At 53.5% G+C, this 17150-nt stretch overlaps 4 protein-coding genes and 1 non-coding gene across 5 annotated transcripts; 3 read left to right on the forward strand and 2 right to left on the reverse strand.

Annotated features, from left to right (window-relative positions):
- Positions 1 to 1305: 1305 nt before the first annotated feature.
- Positions 1306 to 2576, forward strand: BZA05DRAFT_422498 (uncharacterized protein; the record flags this gene model as incomplete). Its single annotated transcript, XM_051485792.1, has 3 exons — positions 1306 to 1548; positions 1597 to 2394; positions 2493 to 2576. The coding sequence occupies 3 exons, from the start codon at positions 1306 to 1308 to the stop codon at positions 2574 to 2576; spliced, it is 1125 nt and encodes a 374-aa protein (XP_051335119.1).
- A 2651-nt stretch (positions 2577 to 5227) lies between these two features.
- BZA05DRAFT_462055 (uncharacterized protein) lies at positions 5228 to 6995 on the reverse strand (the record flags this gene model as incomplete). The annotated part of the gene is made up of 2 exons (XM_051487697.1): positions 5228 to 6581; positions 6637 to 6995. 2 exons carry the CDS (start codon positions 6993 to 6995, stop codon positions 5228 to 5230), a joined length of 1713 nt encoding a protein of 570 aa, XP_051335120.1.
- Positions 6996 to 11965: 4970 nt separating this feature from the next.
- BZA05DRAFT_439499 (uncharacterized protein) lies at positions 11966 to 13166 on the forward strand. Its single transcript, XM_051486540.1, has 3 exons — positions 11966 to 12456; positions 12513 to 12718; positions 12777 to 13166. The coding sequence occupies exons 1-3, from the start codon at positions 12286 to 12288 to the stop codon at positions 13042 to 13044; spliced, it is 645 nt and encodes a 214-aa protein (XP_051335121.1). The 5' UTR covers positions 11966 to 12285; the 3' UTR covers positions 13045 to 13166.
- A 709-nt stretch (positions 13167 to 13875) lies between these two features.
- Positions 13876 to 13961, reverse strand: BZA05DRAFT_t284. Its single transcript has one exon. It is a non-coding gene; the product is annotated as a tRNA-Asp (tRNA).
- Positions 13962 to 14726: 765 nt separating this feature from the next.
- On the forward strand, positions 14727 to 16289 carry BZA05DRAFT_379903 (uncharacterized protein). The gene has a single exon (XM_051481895.1). It carries the CDS (start codon positions 15109 to 15111, stop codon positions 16051 to 16053), a length of 945 nt encoding a protein of 314 aa, XP_051335122.1. The 5' UTR covers positions 14727 to 15108; the 3' UTR covers positions 16054 to 16289.
- The last annotated feature ends 861 nt before the right edge of the window (positions 16290 to 17150 follow it).

Genomic DNA, 17150 nt, shown 5'->3' on the forward strand with positions numbered 1-17150 from the left:
TCTCGCAAGCTTCTTTCACGGAGGAGTTTCCGGGAATGGGCGGACAGAAGATACGCTTGACGTCGAGGAGCAAGTCACGGCCCATGATCTACTTTTTTTTCTGCTGTCGTGGTGCTGGTTGTGAGGGTCATTACGTGGGTGCTATGATTGATTTGAGGGGCGGAATACCGGTGGTGGGTGGGATGGGTGCAGTTTGGACGCGGATGTCGGCTACACTTGTGCTTGATAGCTCTACAGGTTGCGAGATAACTATGACGGTGCGGATGGAGCTGAACTCTTGACGCATGTCCCAGGCTTCAGCATAAAGATTATCAAGTGGCATGTCCCAGGCTTCAGCATAAAGATTATCAAGTGGGTTTGTGAAACTCGTTACGTCGACTGTTGGACATGAGTGCTGGAACAGCGATGGCACCGCTGGTTGTAGTAGAAATGCCTGCTGAGATTCCGGTTTGATGGATGAGCAAAGTATCGAAGCAGAAATGGCCAAAATTATCATTCCAGTCCAGCGCGGGGTGGGTTACGGCACACTTTTGCGGATCTACAACATCAAGACGGCGCCACTAATATGTCTTCTTCTTTCGGAACCTGCATTCCTACACGGGTAGCAGATCTCAGGCATGGACAGCTGCGGTAAGGCATGGAAAGATGTGGTCACATGGCATCGTGCGTATTCAGTGAGTGTGTCTCACCATATGCAGTTCAAGCAGTAGAAACGCCTCCCCGCACCCACCAGAATTGTTCCAATTCCTGATGCAAAACTCCCTTATCCTCACGATTAAACACCAGGCCCGGGAATTGTCCGTCCAGTCCGTCCTGGGTTATGCCCCAGACGGGACGGGATTTGTCGGGCCCGGGATAGCAAGGACTATAGGGCTCCGGGAAAGCCAGAGGAAGACTGAAGCCCCATTGGGGCCCGGAAATGATGCAGCTTGTGGTACTAGTCGTGGCGTAGTGGATCTCTCGGCACCCCTTGATATTAGATCACTCGACATGCATCTCCCTTCCCAATATGTTGAAAGTGATTCTACTTGGTGAATATGGTGTATGCAGAGTGGCACGTGGTTTGAGGGGATCCAGCAAAATATCTACGTAGGGGTTGAAAGCCCTACTGTTCCAGGCCCACACCCAAAACGCCCCACTGTGATGGTTGACCTTCTTCTCCTATCGGCTTCCTCCTCCTCTTCTTCTTCTTCTTCTTCTTCAGATACACACAGACACGATTGTCCACGACTTTCAGCACCAACCGAAATCATGACGAGCCACAATTGCACTGCGTCTGTACTCCGTCCTCGCACCACTTCCACCATGCCCGACACCTCTCGTCGGGTTACCCCAGCCACGCGGCCCACCATACCGGAGCTGCTCGCGCAAAGCCGCCACCTGAGCGCCGCGTCGATCAGGACAATCACTAAGGTGACGTCAGGCAAACGCCTCAATCCTTTCGGCGAGGAGAACACCGACGGGGGACCTGCAGCCAGAAAGCTTCGGACTACCCGGCGCAGCGGCTCTGTTCAAGCACAGGCCGTCGATAGAGCCAGTAATGGCAAGGTAAGGGATTTGACCCCAGTAACGCTGACTATTACTAACTTAAGTTAGAGGTATCGTGATGCGACAGCACCGGACCTCGTACGGGAGCGCAGCTCCGCCTTGAACCGTCTTCCTACCAGTGGCCGTGATGGCGAGTCCGCTCGTCAGAGCCCTCTGAAGCGCCCAGCAGACGACGACCTCATGTTTCCCAGTGCCAAGCGCCTCACTTTTCCCTTCCCGCGCCTTGTCCCATCCTTCCCACGCAGGTCTCTTTACGGCCCGTTTGGACCTCGCGTCCATTGTTCATGGGGGCCGCCGAACGCTCCGAAGAAAGAGGAAGACCTCGAGGAAGCGTATCTTGTCGCGCTTGCCTTGGAGGCAAATCCGCTCGCTGAAGCAGAGGGAAGGAGTGCGCTAGATGGGGGAATGGAGACCTCGACGACCGAGGCGGAAGAGCTTGACCTGGATGGGAATCCTTCAATTTCCGTGAGCATCGTCGGTATTCCCTCCGCGCCAAGCTCTTCCGGACAGGGGCCACGCAGAGCCGCAATTTCCTCTCGTGTCGGTCGCCGATTTGCTCCCTACCGTCTGCGGAGGGACCGCGTCCACGGGCGCGAGGTTGAGCATGCAGAGATGAAGGAGAACGACCTTCTAGCCGCACACGATAGGGCTTTGACCCTCGAGCGCCAGCTCCAGAGAGAGATCGTGGTGGTGACCTTTGCGGATGAGGACGAGATCTGGGAGCAGCCGGGAGTGCGGCAAGCGGCGGAAGAGCCGGAGGACGAATCCCTTGTCAATGCGCAGGGGGTGGCCGAAGCGCAGCAGAGGCGGGACTTGGAGGAGGGAGTCGTTGTCGAAGAGGCACCCGTAAGCGGGGGGTGCCTGGTGTTGATGATACTAGAATGAAAGAGAGCTTGATCCGTTCCCTCCACTGTCGTTTGACTGCATTCGAAGCCTATCTACAGGAGATCTGTGTGGACAACCAAGGCACCATACAGCTGGCCAAGAACCGAAATCCCTATGACGGGACGAGGCCTATCGGTGAGTGATTTTACTTCTTCCTAGAGGCATGCGAGCGGGACGCCATTGAAACAATCCATCTGCCGATATCACAGATAGTAGCAAACTTCCTGACGAAGAGTCTCCCCAAGATACGCACTGGAAGCATGTGGTTAGAGTTGAGAACTTGAGATGACGCGTTGAGCTCAAGGGGAAGCGTTTGGTTTCGGTTATGAAGCGGACAGCGCTTACTGGTGCGAATTAGGATACATGCTTCTTTCATTTTCTGTTTGGTATACTCTTTCTCAAGTAGCCACGGGTTTCCTTCTGCTTGAAGGCTTTTTACGTGGCCATGAATTTCGATGAGGTACCAAGATTTTATGAGTCTTCGTTTGACGGGGTTTTCGTATGGGTCTTCAGTACATAGTTATTTCTTATGGGATTCCGAAGGAAGGGAAATGTTGTGGTTTGAACGTCCGGAAGCGGCTGATAATGGTCGCAGCCTGCGAGCGTTGAAGGTGTTCAATAAACACCTTCCACGCTAGAAGTATGTCAGTAGCTTGGACCATGATCGCTTCTGTCAGAGTGGGCAGTAATGCTCACGGCTGTAAAGAAATCACAGCCTTTACAATGAGCTTTTTAGGATTGGATCTGAAGTAATACAAAGGTGCTACTACGAAGCAGTAGAACGTCATGCTATCATTACTGGTCATAGTAAAATACTTGCCTACACAGGAGATTGAAGCGAGTTTTGAGCTTGTATGGCTGCGATCACTGATAGAAGGATGAATCATGACGAGTACCATTCTAAAGATATCACTGCCGCCACTGCTCATAAATACCATTCCTGGTGTTGATATCACTCTGCTGTTTGTTCCTTGTTAAACTCCCGACAGTCCTCACATCCGTACCTACCGACGCCGCCGAGGCCCCACCTTTCACACCAAACCTATCTTCTCTCTGACAACATCATAATTATGGATCAACGGTCTTCATCTACGTTTTTTCCCACCTGGAAGTGCGTTCTCTGCGGGAACCACAATATAATGAGCGCGCAAACGTGCACCCACGTCGCGTATGACAAGCGCTATCCCGACAAGGAGTTCATCGCCTTCCACATAGAGGTCCGGATCCGGCTTCCGCAGAGGGCACCGCCTGCCAGGGAAAACGCGCCGCAATAATCATGAGCTGCGTTCGAGTCCCCCTTACTGCCTTTCACCAATGAGATTTTCCAACGGTTCGGCTTTGTACAACTAACGGGACAGGGAAATTCTGGACAACCAATATTCAGCGATGGCTTCTGGCATCTCTCGAAAGACGTAGATTGCAATTACTGTCAACCTTCTTACGATAGGAGCTCACGTCGGTCGGGGCTCTGACGTGTAGCGGGGGCACCGATATTTTCACCTGCGCGCATGTGGGGGGTCGTAGGTTTCCTACAAGACATGTAGTGAGGCGTGCGTATTGTGGGTGGTTCTCTCCTTCGGCGCTTTCCTGTAATTTTATGTGTTTTAATGAAGTCTTGTAGTCTTCTTTTCTCACTTTCACCCTCATATAGTCATTGCCATGATCTCTTTACCGCGTTCCCAGACAACTGAGATGATCTTTCATCAGGCCGCTAAAAGCGAGTGATCTGGCATGACGGTGTTTCGTGGTCCGAAAAAAAAACTGCGGTTCTCTCACCTGTGACCTCTCCACCAAATAATCTCTCTCGGGCTTTCGGTTGAGAACAGTAATGTGATCCACAAATAACATGTAGAGTGCCGGCTCATCGCGATCGTTGCACTGAAGTCTGCTTTTACTTTGACCCATCTCTAGGCCTTTAACACGGCGAATTGATTCTCCGGGGTGAAGAAATCGGTATGGATAGACCGGGCCGCGGGTATCAGCCGCACCACAATCCCCGCTCGGCCAAAATTATTACCGACGTGAATTTTGCGTTTCGGTCGTATTAGGTAACTATACGTGACTATCACGACGTGGGATGGTATGACTGTCATACTGCCGGTGGCGGTGGATACACCTACCCGCGGGCTGCGACGTCGCGCGCACCAGACGTACTGCAGCCGGCGCTTAGTGGCTTGGCCACAGTATAAAGAAAACAGTGTGTGCGAATTTTAAGCGAAGAGCACGGCTCTCATCACGTGCGCGTGAATTGGGAGGCCCGGCCTGGGAGGTGCGTCTGGCGCCAACGTGCACCTAGTGAAGTCCGACAGCGTCAGAACACTGGTCGATGGGAGCTATGGAATACGGGTAGCGTGATAATTCACCCTCGCGTAAAACATCTCGCCGACGTTCCCGATTCGCAGGGTTTATCGAGATCCCGAAAAACCTCGATCTAGCGACGTTGTGCGATCCCGCGACGTGGGACTATGGACGTTTACTAGTAGTGAGAGCCTGTGTTTTGCTAATTATGCGAACGATGGGTGCATTAGGAAAGGTATCCTACGAGGTGAGAAGGGTCCGGTCGGCTTGTACAAATACATGGCGATTCTACAGCACAGGGCACACATATACTCAGTCACTCCGCACTCGTTTTCTAACTGTAAATTTTCGTGAACCATGATCTAAGTCCTATGCCATGCAACGCGCCCCCTCTTACCCGAAATCCTGACGGCCAAATCGTTTATTCGTGAGACAACATTTCTTGGAACTTCTGGTAGCGCGACAGCTCCACCCGGAATCCTGACAACCAAATCATTTATTCGTGAGACAACTTTTCTTGGGTCTTCTGGTGGCACGACAACTTCTCAATCTCGCGTTTTAGGATGTTCGCCATGTGGCCGATGACCTTAGTACTCACCTGCTGTGGCAAATGCATTGGCAAGGCGCTTGGGATGATGTCGCCATTCGTGGGGAGCCACCTGACCTTGGTGGAGTGCGGTACGAGAACCTCCATGATGGTCATGCAGACGCCACAGCACGGGGCAGAGGTACTGATGAGCGACGGCGTGTTGTGAAAGAGTTTCAGGAAAGAGTCATGGCGATCTTCCTTGGCGAGATGGCGGACGGTCGCGAGGACGGCTTCCGGGTGTGTAGTGAACTCGGGTATGAAGGACGGGTTCGCGATGAAGTTCTTCTCGGACCCGTTGGCGAACTGGGCTTCCAGCACCGAGATGGCGTCATTCTCGGTCTCCAGGTGGTGATAACGATAGATCCACTTGATGCAATCGCGCCACGGCAGCATCTCTCTAGAAGGGGGGGAGTACTCCAACATGCGTACGCGCACCGGGGGCAGATCAGTGTCGAAAAAGAGGGTTGGCAAATAGACCGGGCTGGTTATCAACCTGAACCAGTATAGCCATTCTATCGAGGGCGAGGCCTTTACTTCTACTGGCTCAAAATGGTAGAAGTCGCAAACGTCGGCGTACGCAGATGGCCTTAGGTCTTTGGTGTCGTCGTGATGATCTTGCGGGTCCAGGTTCTCGACCACTTCCGGGGCCAATGTCTGGAAGTATCTGCCCAGAAACGTGCCGATATGCCACCGGAAGATCTTCGATTCCCATGCCAATATCGAGAGGACTTGCAGCGGCGAGTCCAGCTCGGCGATGGTCCTCGTGAGTTTCGCCCTGTCTGGCGTGTCCCTGCCTATCTTCAAGCCCCCTTGTACCTCCATCAACGGCGGCAGCGCGACTTCCACATTCAACAGCAACCTGCACAGCAGGTGCTGGAACTCATTCAGGAAGTCACCCACCACTCCATACTCATCGGCGAGCTGGTGAGTCTGGAGCAACCGCACCATCACCGGGTACTCCTCAACTTCCTGTTCCTCTCCTTGCTTATCGCGTCTCGCTTCGAGGAGAGCCCTCAAGATCCAACGCTCATGTTCGTCGATCCGACTCAGTATTTCAATGGCGGGAGGGGAATCGAAGGAGGCAATGTTGACCATGGCGAAGACGGAGCGGTACCTGTCGAGGTAGAACCTGTCCGACAGCTGGGCTACATGGGTGATGAGCGCATAATCTCCAAGCGCCTTGTGAGCGACATGCGAGTCTTCACTCTCCGTGAGCAGGGCAGCGACCAGGCTTGCATGTTTATAAAAGTCAACATCGCCCCTGTGCGTTAGGTTAGCAGTGTTTCCAGCTGCATTTCGGTGCCGGTGGATCGTACCAGTTTGCGATGAGAAACTCCACCACCCCCGCCCTTGTCGCCTCGGACAGCTTCACCTCCTCACAGTCGAAAAGCTCCACAGTTCCTTTCCCCTCGTTTTCATTCTTGGAAACGGGTGTCCGGCCCACAAATACCACAACCTCGTCATTGGTTCTGCGCGGAATACATGCGACATCATCGCCGTCCCTCCAAAGGAGCACCGCACAGGCAAGGAGAAGTCGAAAGTCCCGACGCCAACGGGTAAAGCGATTGCTGTCGTTCTTCTTGGTGTTCCTGATGGCAGACAGAGTATGAAGGAGAGCAGTAATGGTGCGGAACTTCAAATCATCCGAAACGAAAGAGGAGTTGTCGTTAGGCATGGTGTTTGACTTTCACCTGACGTCCCTGAGAGTGTGTGATGGTAGTGGTGTTGTGGGGTACAGACGTTGGGAGACGGAATGTTAAGAGCCAAGTATGTCGGGAAAGGAAATTCGAAGTTCGAAGTTCGTCTGAAAAGAGATGTGGGAAGCGAGAGTCTTGAAGAGCGGACGAAATGGGGTGGTGAGACTTTCTCAACTTCGAAATTGGTTTGACACCGAGACACAACGTGGGATTCAAACTAGCGTTCTGCACCCAATGAGAGTAGGTTATTGCCCGCGGCATTTAGTGACTGTGTTTTTCATTGGTTCACACGATGATACTCGAAATGCGAGTGAGACCTGTGAAGGACTAGCGTGGAGTCAGGCAGCTTCGGCGGGGTCGGAAAGGCCGCTCTCTTTTTACCCTGATAGTGACAGCACTTCGCCTTCTGGGCCGCCATTATGTAAACATGTTAACCAGGAGTACAAGTATGAATTCTCGTTCGGATACAGCAGCTGCGAAGCAATCAAGGAACACAAGATTACAGAGCATTTCAAATGTCCCAGACCTCCGGGAATAACGCGGTGAATCTGTCTCGCAGCATTGCCTTTCAATTCAGAAACACAACATAAACTAAGGACACGAAAACTCTAGCCGCATGGTCTCCCTAATCAACAGACGCACTATCAATAATGATTGAGGGATAGACTCAGAGACATATACAGGCTTGTTTCGTGATTCATTCTACACGGCAAATAAAGGAGTGCTCGACGCCAATCGCAGCAACCCATCAACTTCACCCGGCTGAATCCATCTACCAGCAGTTACCGTGCGTGACATTCGATCACCCTTTGAGTGATCAGAAACACCCACCGAACTGGATTTCGTTCCTCTAGCAATAATTACCAAGCCCACCTAGTTTCATTTCTCCTGCATCATGTGGATAGTCGAGTGCGCGGGCATGAGTCACACTGCAACCCTGGTAATAGATCTCATTCTAACTGCAGGACAAAAATGAGTACCGCAACTCCGCTCCCTATTCCCGCTCATTCGCTCTGTGGTGCGGCCGATATCATGCATGCGATAGTCGCACCCATCAGGTCGATTGCGGAGAAATTAGTTCGTGTAAAGCTACTGATGCGTATACTTTCGCCGCTCCTATGTACTACATAGGCGATGTTGAGGTACCGGCGGCGGCGGTAGGCGACCGAGTGATCGGCGGTGGAGCGCCGGCAGCGCCGGCGGCGGATAACGGGGATTTGTGGCCTCGACACCAAGAGCCTGGTTTAGGTCGCTATCGCGTTTTTCCATAGTCTCTTCTTACTGTCTGTTGCATAGCATCAATACATTCTCATTCTCATCAACCGGTGATTATCACAAATAGTCGAGTAGGGAGATAATATAAGGCGTCGCATGATTTGTAAGCCAGGCGATATGTGCCCGGGTTATGTAATCCGCGGGGAAAACGACCCACGGACGTGAAACGGTGTTCCATGTCACCGACAAACGCCAGGCCCACAGTTGACAGTGCCGCACCTTCGGGGACTCCCTATTAACCGCTAGTTACAGGTAGGAGTTGCCGTACCCAATATCACGGCGCACCGACGAAGTACGGAGGTGAATATTTCCCTCTGCGGAACTTTCCGTCCCAATCGTTGGAAATCCAGCTCAGTACTCGGTATTTGGGACTGTGGGGCCTATCCGCAGCGCATATTTGAGGATAATTGGCCCCGCACCGACAGACTGCGAGCAAGGTAGCAGGTAGTTTATCACACCTCCGCGGCGCCGACGTGTGGCGCATTCGGAACTGCCCGGTAGGAATAGTCAAGACTCAAGAGTCGTTACCCTCCGTGCACACGGTGGACGTTTATTCGTCCCAACTTGAAGTCCCATTCCCAACATGTCGTCTGTGCGTCAGTGGTGTCCGTGTGTAGTTGTTTCCGTTTGACCGTCCTTCGACGTCCGACACGTGTCCATCCCGCTTGCGGAACCACCGGTTGCATTGTGCTGTACTCCTGCAGGTCTCATCTACCGACGAACCACGGGGCTACGTAGGTGGTGGAAGGAGGGAGTGCTAGTCCTAGTCAGCTTCGATGAGGATTCTAGTTTGTGAAGTGGAGTGAGGAGCGGGTCGTGGAATTTGATTCGCACATACCGAAGTAGGTGGGAATCCAATGATCCATTGAAGCCGCACAGACAGTGCTCAGCGAGTGACGACCGCAGTCACGATCGCATGTCGCAGGATCACCCCATTGAGGCAGAGCTTTGCCGTCCGGCAATGGAGCCAAAACTCCCAAGCACCGCGTGGCGCTCGGCAAAGTCGAGTCCGACAAAGCTGTGCGGTGCATGTAGAAGTGGGCAGGTCCTTCGACACCAGCGCTCGTGCGTTATGGATGAGGAAGTGGATTTTCGTGCAGAATCGAGTCGATGTGTCGAGTGATCGCGGGCGGAACTGGTGTTGTTGTTACTATTATTTCGTGATGGATGGGAGAGATGGACGATGTTTGGAGATGGAATGCGCTCCCGTCCATCCCGATGAGTTAGAGTAACCCGTTCCGGTGTAAATACTAGGTCTTAGTAGCATGCAGCGAGTGCTGTTTCGTGATGTACCGAGGTATCCGCAACAACAGCTGGCATTATTTTCCATCGGTGGCCTTGGGGACTAGTTACGAGGTATACCGTATGGACTCTAGAGCCATCTGACACCCCGCGCTCGACGATTATCCGGTGTGATGCGTATCAAGGTCTTACTACTCTATCATACAAGGTCGGCAAGTGGGGGGTCTGTATATACTACTACTTTATTATGAATCTCGAAGATCCCAGCGAATTTTAACGTCGGCGAAGAATTTTACGCGAGGAATTGCAGATATGTAGTGTGGAGTGCAGAAGGACACCTCCGGCGCACCGCACTCTAAATCTTAGATGGCCAGGCTACAGTCGCGGCTCCGGGTCAGGTTCCGGACCAGCGGGATGATGGGTTCTCCTTATGGATGTATAGATGTATGTGCCTGTTGTTATTTCGACTCCCGACGAACAAACGTGAGGGCGCACGAAGACAGTGAGGTTAATACAGGACGCCCTACATGCGGCCTAACGGATAGGTTTGTATAGAATTTACCGTATTCATGGGCTTCGTGGGGAGATTACCATAAACGTCACCATCAAATATCATACCTCGTTATCCGTGCAAGGAGAGGGTATTTACGTACCGTACGCACGGCCACACTCCGCCCACGCGTGACCGACTAGGAACATAGCTGTGTTTTCCCAACAAAATGTTTTTGCGGGGAAGCGCCGATCGTTTGGGCCCAGCTCTCGTACCCCTGTAGTTATGACCGAGATGCCTCGGCAGGTTATCACGAGCTACCGTAGTTACCGGCAACCCCGTCGCGGCGTTTGTTTACCACCGGCGCTATGTATGCAGGTACATTGAAACCGAAGAAGAAGTTTATCGAAGACAAAGCTGACTAGACAGGCTTGGTGTGTCTATATGTACTGTACATGCCCGGTGACATTCTTCGACATAATGCAGCTTCCGGAAAGAAGTGGTGGTTGGCGGACGCCGAGTCGATTACGGTAGTGGAGACTTCAGCACCGTAGGAGATTTTATCCCGCTGGTCCTGTGGCACAACCGATGACTCGATATCTGGGTAAACTTACTTAGTTCGAATTTACAGTTTACTCACCTTCGGCCTCAAGGCTCACGCCGACATCCGCCCCCAATCCACCGTTATTACCGGACTACCGGAAGAGAGGGAAGGGCCAAGATTGCCCCACACCACGTGGCCGGGTAAGGTTCCTCCCCCACCTACCTCCACCATACCCCCGACTCCTGAGCGGAAGAGACTGAGACAAGGGTGGTGGACAACCTCGGCGATAAGTTAGCCCTTCATATCCATTGAACGTCGTTTATACTAGAGCGCCCATAACGGCCGTGTGTAGTACATACTTCATACAACCACCCTGCAGAAAAAATAGGCGGGGCTCGTACCCGGAGCCGCAGGCTGTTGCGTCGTCGATTTTAGCCTGCGGCTCATGAGCATGATGTGGGACCAGCGACCAGCAAGGTACCTAACCCACTTACTTGGATGCATGCCATAGATCTATCGGCGGCTGCGATCAGGCGGCGTGCATGACAGGTTCTCTCCGTGGGGATTTGGAATACGAGGACCCCGCGATCTCCCCTCCATGACCTTGGTCGTGCGCTAATCGGCTTCGACATTAAGCCGCGGTCAAAACCTAATCCTTGAACGCTGCCGATACCGTTGGCCTCATATATCTGAATCGTTTGATGCATACGCCTTTGTCACCATCGAACGGCCATCCGCTTCCAGTCAACTTCTTTAATCGTGTACTAAGAATGTTCATTCACCCCGCGTATGCCCCCCGTCATTGCTGCGGTCCGGTCCGGCTCGCCGTGAACGCACTCGCCATTGCGGTCGGTCGTGGTGCCAGTCTTCTTGAGAAGCTCCGTTTTCCTGGCAGCTTCGCTCGTGTCGGCGGATCCCGTCACCCTGGGGCAGAGAAGAGCCGAGGGGATAACCTGTGCCTTGACCGTACCGTAGGCTATGTACTAGCTACCCGTGGTAGGTACGCAGGTGGCGTGCGGGGATGCATTGCCAGGTCAATGCTGTCTCCGCTCCGCCACAGTACAGCCAAAGCCGACCAGCGTAGACCTGGCCTCCTACCCCCCGCTCAATCCGTTTTTGACAGCTCGAAACTATATCGGAAATGTCATTAGATTTCCCACAAACTTCGATGTATGCACATACCTATCGTGCTCTGCAGTTGCTGGACCCATCGTGGTGCACAAGCCACCTAGATCATGACACCGCTCGACCGACCAATTGGTTGCAGATGCGCTACGGCCAGTGCGTATTCCCCCACAATATCTGCGCAATCAATTTAACGCTGAGCCCAATACCGATATCGCTACCGGTCCCCATAGTACCGATGGACCGTGCCAAGTACCCACCCCGTATTCCAACCACAACCGACGTGCCAAGCTATGTTCCATACTGGGCCACTCTCTACCAAACTCTACGAATGGAACGAACTTGAAGCTCCACCAAAACGTGTGGAGAGGATACTCCCCCGGGGGCTCCCAAGAATCGTCCTCGACTGCTCGCCTGTCTAGACTCAGAGTATATATACTCTGGTTTCCCTCTCGTTTCATATTCCCATCACCATCCAACCGCCTCCAGTCCTTCACACACTCATTCCTACTCGGTCAGCACCACCAGCTCAAAAACCCAAAAAACAGCTTCTCGCACCAGCTCACTCACTCCTTCGTTCCCAACAATCGCCATGAAGTTCTTCATCCCTCTCGTTTTCGTCGCCGGCGCGCTTGCGTCTCCGGTCGCCCTCGAGAGCCGCCAGCTGCTCAGCAGCTCGACCACCTCGAACGACTACGTGAAGGGAGGCTGCAAGCCTGTCGTGATGATCTACGCCCGAGCCTCCACCGAGTCTGGCAACGTCGTATGTACCCCCACCTACACATAGCTCGTTCTCCCATCACTGACATCTCCGTCCAGGGCACCCTCGGAGCCCCACTCAAGAGCGGCCTTGAGCGCGCCTACCCCGGCAACTTCGCGCTCCAGGGTGTCGAGTACCCGGCCGACTTGGCCTCGAACTTCCTCCCCCTCGGCAGCGGCCAGGACTCGATCGACGAGATGGCTCGTCTGATCACCGACGTGGCAACGAAGTGCCCCAGCGCGAAGATCGCCGCCGGCGGCTACAGGTACTTTCCCCCTCCCGCCCTCTCCCCCGCTTCCCCTGCACATCTAACTCCCGCACAGTCAAGGCACCGCCGTCGCCGCGCGCTCGGTCGCGCAGCTGCCTGCTAACATCCGCGACCGCGTCGGCGCCGTCGTGCTGTTCGGGTACACACAGAACGACCAGCTCAACGGCGGCATCCCCGGCTACCCGCAGGACCGCGTCAAGGTCTTCTGCAACACGGGCGATCTCGTCTGCGAGGGCACCCTCACCATCGCCCTGCCCCACTTCATGTACTCCGGAAAGGTCACCGAGGCTGTCAGCTTCATCGTGTCGAAGCTCGGAAATTAGGCGGTGGGCGTGTGCCAAAAAAGTGTGCTTAGCACGCTGAGGAAGGGTGGTGGATACGGTTGTGGATACGGTGGATATGCCGGCGGTGGTACCGGTGGTGTGAAGCGGGCTTCAAAAGCGTGGCGATGATATTGTATCTACTTTCTTTTATATCAATTGACAGTCATTTTTGCGCATGTTCACGCCTACCGTACTTACCTATCCAGAGACTCAAAAACTTGACGAGACAAAAACAATGAGGAATTGAGAAGTGAGGTCAATGACGTTGATGATGATGATGATCAGAAGAAAGCAAGACGGACAGGCAGAACAAAAATTGGTGACAACAGAAATAAATCAACGTTTACCGACCGCATCGGGTCTGATCCGTGTCCCCTCCATAACACATAGGTCCGACTAGGTCTCAATAAGGTCTCTCCTCCCAAACACAAAGTCTCAACCAGGTCCCTCCACTCCCCGAATCCCCGGGGCCGCACTCCGTCGGTACGCAGCTAAATACATCAGACCAGCGCATATCCCCTCCCAGTCGCTGGGAAACGATGCCATCTTCGATCTCGGCCCTTGTTACGAGAGAGTGGGCGGCAGAGAGTGGTTGCCGACGGCGCCGCTAACTGTAGTTGATAGTATGTAGTGGCCGCCCAAAAAAATAGCCGTGTCAACAGTCAACCAAAATTTCCCGGTAGTGCTTGGATCAATCAATCAATTTGTAATTTTTTTATGTTGCCACATTGTACTGTTACGTCTATAGCTGTGGCGTTCTCGTGTGTCGTCTGGTGAGTGCCAAAGACACTAGGTATGGCTCACAGCACACCTGGGGGGGAAAAAATTGAACTCTCTGTCAGGGAATTGAACCCTGGTCTCCCGCGGACTATCATTGTAATGACAGGCGGAAATACTAACCACTATACTAACAGAGATTTTCGATGAAACCAACCAGCTGTAAGTGGTTATGTAATCCTAGCGTCATAATAGACAGGAGTGTGCACATCGTCGCGATGTGAAGCAAGATCTCCAACTGCTGAACGTAGCAGCATCGTCACACTACTTGGCGGGCGGTCTCAAACACTCGGTATCACATCAAGGAAACTGTCGATGAATGCCAGCACCGATGGTACGATTGCTAATTTCTTCTGACGAGGTATGACGCGAAGCTTAGCTCGTTGAACCGTAATATAGCCTTGCGTTCCGACGTCCGTGCATCTGCTCACTATTCCAGTCGCTGTTGGCACTTTCGCACTGCTTTTGCTCGACGCTCTATATATGCAAGCGCATCTGTTCTGTTCCTCCAGTATTGCCAACGAGTACCAGCCAATTGCTCACGTCCGCGCTTGCATGGGCTATTACTCGGCTATATCAATCCTTCGAAAGTCACTCGATGTGCCAGCACATTGTGGCGGAGCAAATGAGAACGCTTGGTTGCCTTGCCTCTCCAATACAACACGGCTTGCAATTATAAGGAGCTCCTGTTTGTATGATAATTAATGCGGACAGCTCCGGGGCTGAGACTTGTCGAGACTCCACACAGTTTAAGGTTCTAGACATGCGATAGGCAGCCGCGATGTATTATGTTTGTTCTTCCTGCGATATCAATTACGGCCAAGAACGTGCTATATATCTATGCAGTGTTTTTCTTGTATGTTGGGAGAGTTCTCATTTCGCGGCCGTAGATTTAGCTTCGACAACTAGACGGCGCGACCACTGGCGTTGCAATAGGCGAAGCCGCTAATTGTCTAACCCTGCATACGTGTTAGTGCGTGATCGTCAGCCCTACTTCACCGAGCGAAACTTTTCTGTGCGTCCAGAAGCACATAGCTCACCGAATCAATGACCCCGCAGGTGTCTCTCATGAGGCGACCAATTACCCCGCGCCACATCCACACAACTTCACGGAGCTCAGGCCGGTGAGTTGGGGCAGTGCGTAGGCAACCACGCCGCAAAGTACAATAAGTACATTGTCTTCGTTTGTGCAGTTGTAACTGTCCGCACCATTCTTCACAAAATCGTCATCGTCTTCTTCTACACCTCGCGACGCGTCCACCCACTGCACAGCACTCCGACATCACGATGTTCAGATCATTCCCCGCGCTCCCATTCCCGCCCGCGTCCCTCGTCGCGCTCGCTCCTCTCGATGCGATTGCCGCTCGCACCGCAATAACCGGCACATCCTCATACCTCGACTGTCTCCTCCTTGCGCCGGGCCTACACACGCAGCAATCCGCCTTCCGCGCCAACGACGGCGAGCTCCCCGCGACCGCCGCGCTCACCACCGGCTACGTATTCCGCGTCGAGAACCAAGCGACGGTGGCGTTCTTCCAGCGCGTGGGTGTACCCGGCCAGCTCGTGAACTGCGCCGTCGCATCGCCGGGAGCCGGCGGTGCCGGCGTCGGCACCCTCGCGGAAGTCCTCTGGGGCTCCGCGATCTGCCTGACGGTCGCGGCGACGGTCGGCCTCGTCGCGCTCAAGGACTGGTATGCCGTCTCGTGCATCGGCGCGCTGGTCCTTGCCCGCGCGGTGAATGTCGCCGTTATCCGGCGGCAGAGTCGCCTGGGCTGGAAAGGCGCGCCTGAGCCGGGTGTGCATGGCGACCTGCTGGTGCTTGTTTCCCAGGATCGCTGGATCCGTATCTCCGGACTGGTGGACGATATAAAGACTGTCACTTCCGGCCAGTGGATGCGGAATACCACGGACGTGGAGGGGTTTGCGGTGTCGGCGGCTACCGTGCTGGTCTATGGCACTGCGGCGGTGATGGGGGTGGCGTCGGCTACAGGGAGTGCGGTGATACTGGGACTGCTGCTGGCCGAGGCAGGGTTGTTGGGGTTGAGCAATGCCGTCGCGAAGAGGGCTGTCATGTTTGGAAGGGGAATCAGTACGATTGGGAGCCCGAAGCCGTACGGGAGAAGGACGGATCTTGTGAAGGAACTTGTGGCGGAGACTGGCAGGGAAGATTGGGCTATTGGCTTGGGGATGATGGTACCGAGCGCTGGCCAAGCAAAGGAGATTCTGCTTTAGACGGACGGAGGTGTTGCATTTGTCTTCTAATAGATCGCGTTGGGAATGGAATCATTGTGCTAGTAGCCTGTATATGGCAGAAATGGGGAGCTGAACTTCTGCAAATGTGTATTGCCTAGGTACTCGGCATAGGGGCCGCCATCATTGCTGTAATATCCGCACCCAAAGCATTGTTGCTAGTTGGCGATGTATCATGTATTCACAGTGTACCAATCATCAACACAAATTACAGCGCGACAGTAGATGCTACCCCCATTGTTTTTGAATTACAGGACAGCATAAGAAAAAAAACATCAGCTAGCTACATCACCCCCATTCATCCACCCCCTGCCCACCCAGCATTGCAACCCCTTCCCCGCGAGGATTTTTATAGAAATGTAATCTCCACTCCCGACGCAACTAACCCCATCCGATACAAATCTCTCCCTACATGGCTCGGCATACAAATCACAGAAACTTTCAACATCTCATCAAGGGTTCTTCCCGCTTCACATACGACCCAGCATCCACCATGCCGGCAGCCAACTAGAGAATAATCTCCATCGGGTATGGGCGCCATGTGATCGGCAAATATTTTCCATTCGCGACGTTGCATCCCATGGCCATCGACTACTATCTTTCCATATCTGCACCAGGATTCCTCCTCGGCCTCGGTCGTCTTCTTGGTCTTCGTGGTCTTCTTGGTCTCCGCAGTTCTCTCGATCCGCATGGGTCCCCAGGTCTCCATGGCCATGTCCTTCCATCTAGGCATCTGGTTACCCGTTATCATCTCAAAGCCCGTGGTCTTGTTGAGCCTCCTCCGTTTCTCGTACCCCGATGGCTTCTCGGTCTCCGTTGTGATGTCCGTACTCCAAGGCCTCATGTCCGTACTCCAAGGCCTCTTGAACCGCGTTGGCGGCATCTCGGGCCGCGTTAGCTTCTCGTAGTTCCACGACTTCTCTGTCTCCGGGGTCATGTTAAACCACGTTGGTTTCTCCGTCTCCAGGGTTATGTTGAACCTCGTTGGTTTCTCGGTCTCCGTGGCCATGTTGAACCTCGGTGGTTTCCCGGTCTTCGTGGTCATCAGGTCGAAGCTCGTTCGTCTCTTGTACCCCGTT

Source organism: Tricharina praecox (assembly GCF_024521635.1).
Source record: "Tricharina praecox strain CBS 144465 chromosome Unknown BZA05scaffold_39, whole genome shotgun sequence".
In the NCBI taxonomy this organism is placed as follows: Eukaryota; Fungi; Ascomycota; class Pezizomycetes; order Pezizales; family Pyronemataceae; genus Tricharina; species Tricharina praecox.

Excerpts from the sequence above, each read along its gene's own strand:
- BZA05DRAFT_439499 (XM_051486540.1), top strand. The coding sequence starts at position 12,286 with ATGAAGTTCTTCATCCCTCTCGTTTTCGTCGCCGGCGCGCTTGCGTCT. Across the intron at positions 12,457-12,512 it reads CCACCGAGTCTGGCAACGTC|GGCACCCTCGGAGCCCCACT; the intron begins GTATGTACCCCC and ends ATCTCCGTCCAG. Across the intron at positions 12,719-12,776 it reads ATCGCCGCCGGCGGCTACAG|TCAAGGCACCGCCGTCGCCG; the intron begins GTACTTTCCCCC and ends ACTCCCGCACAG.
- BZA05DRAFT_379903 (XM_051481895.1), top strand. The coding sequence starts at position 15,109 with ATGTTCAGATCATTCCCCGCGCTCCCATTCCCGCCCGCGTCCCTCGTC.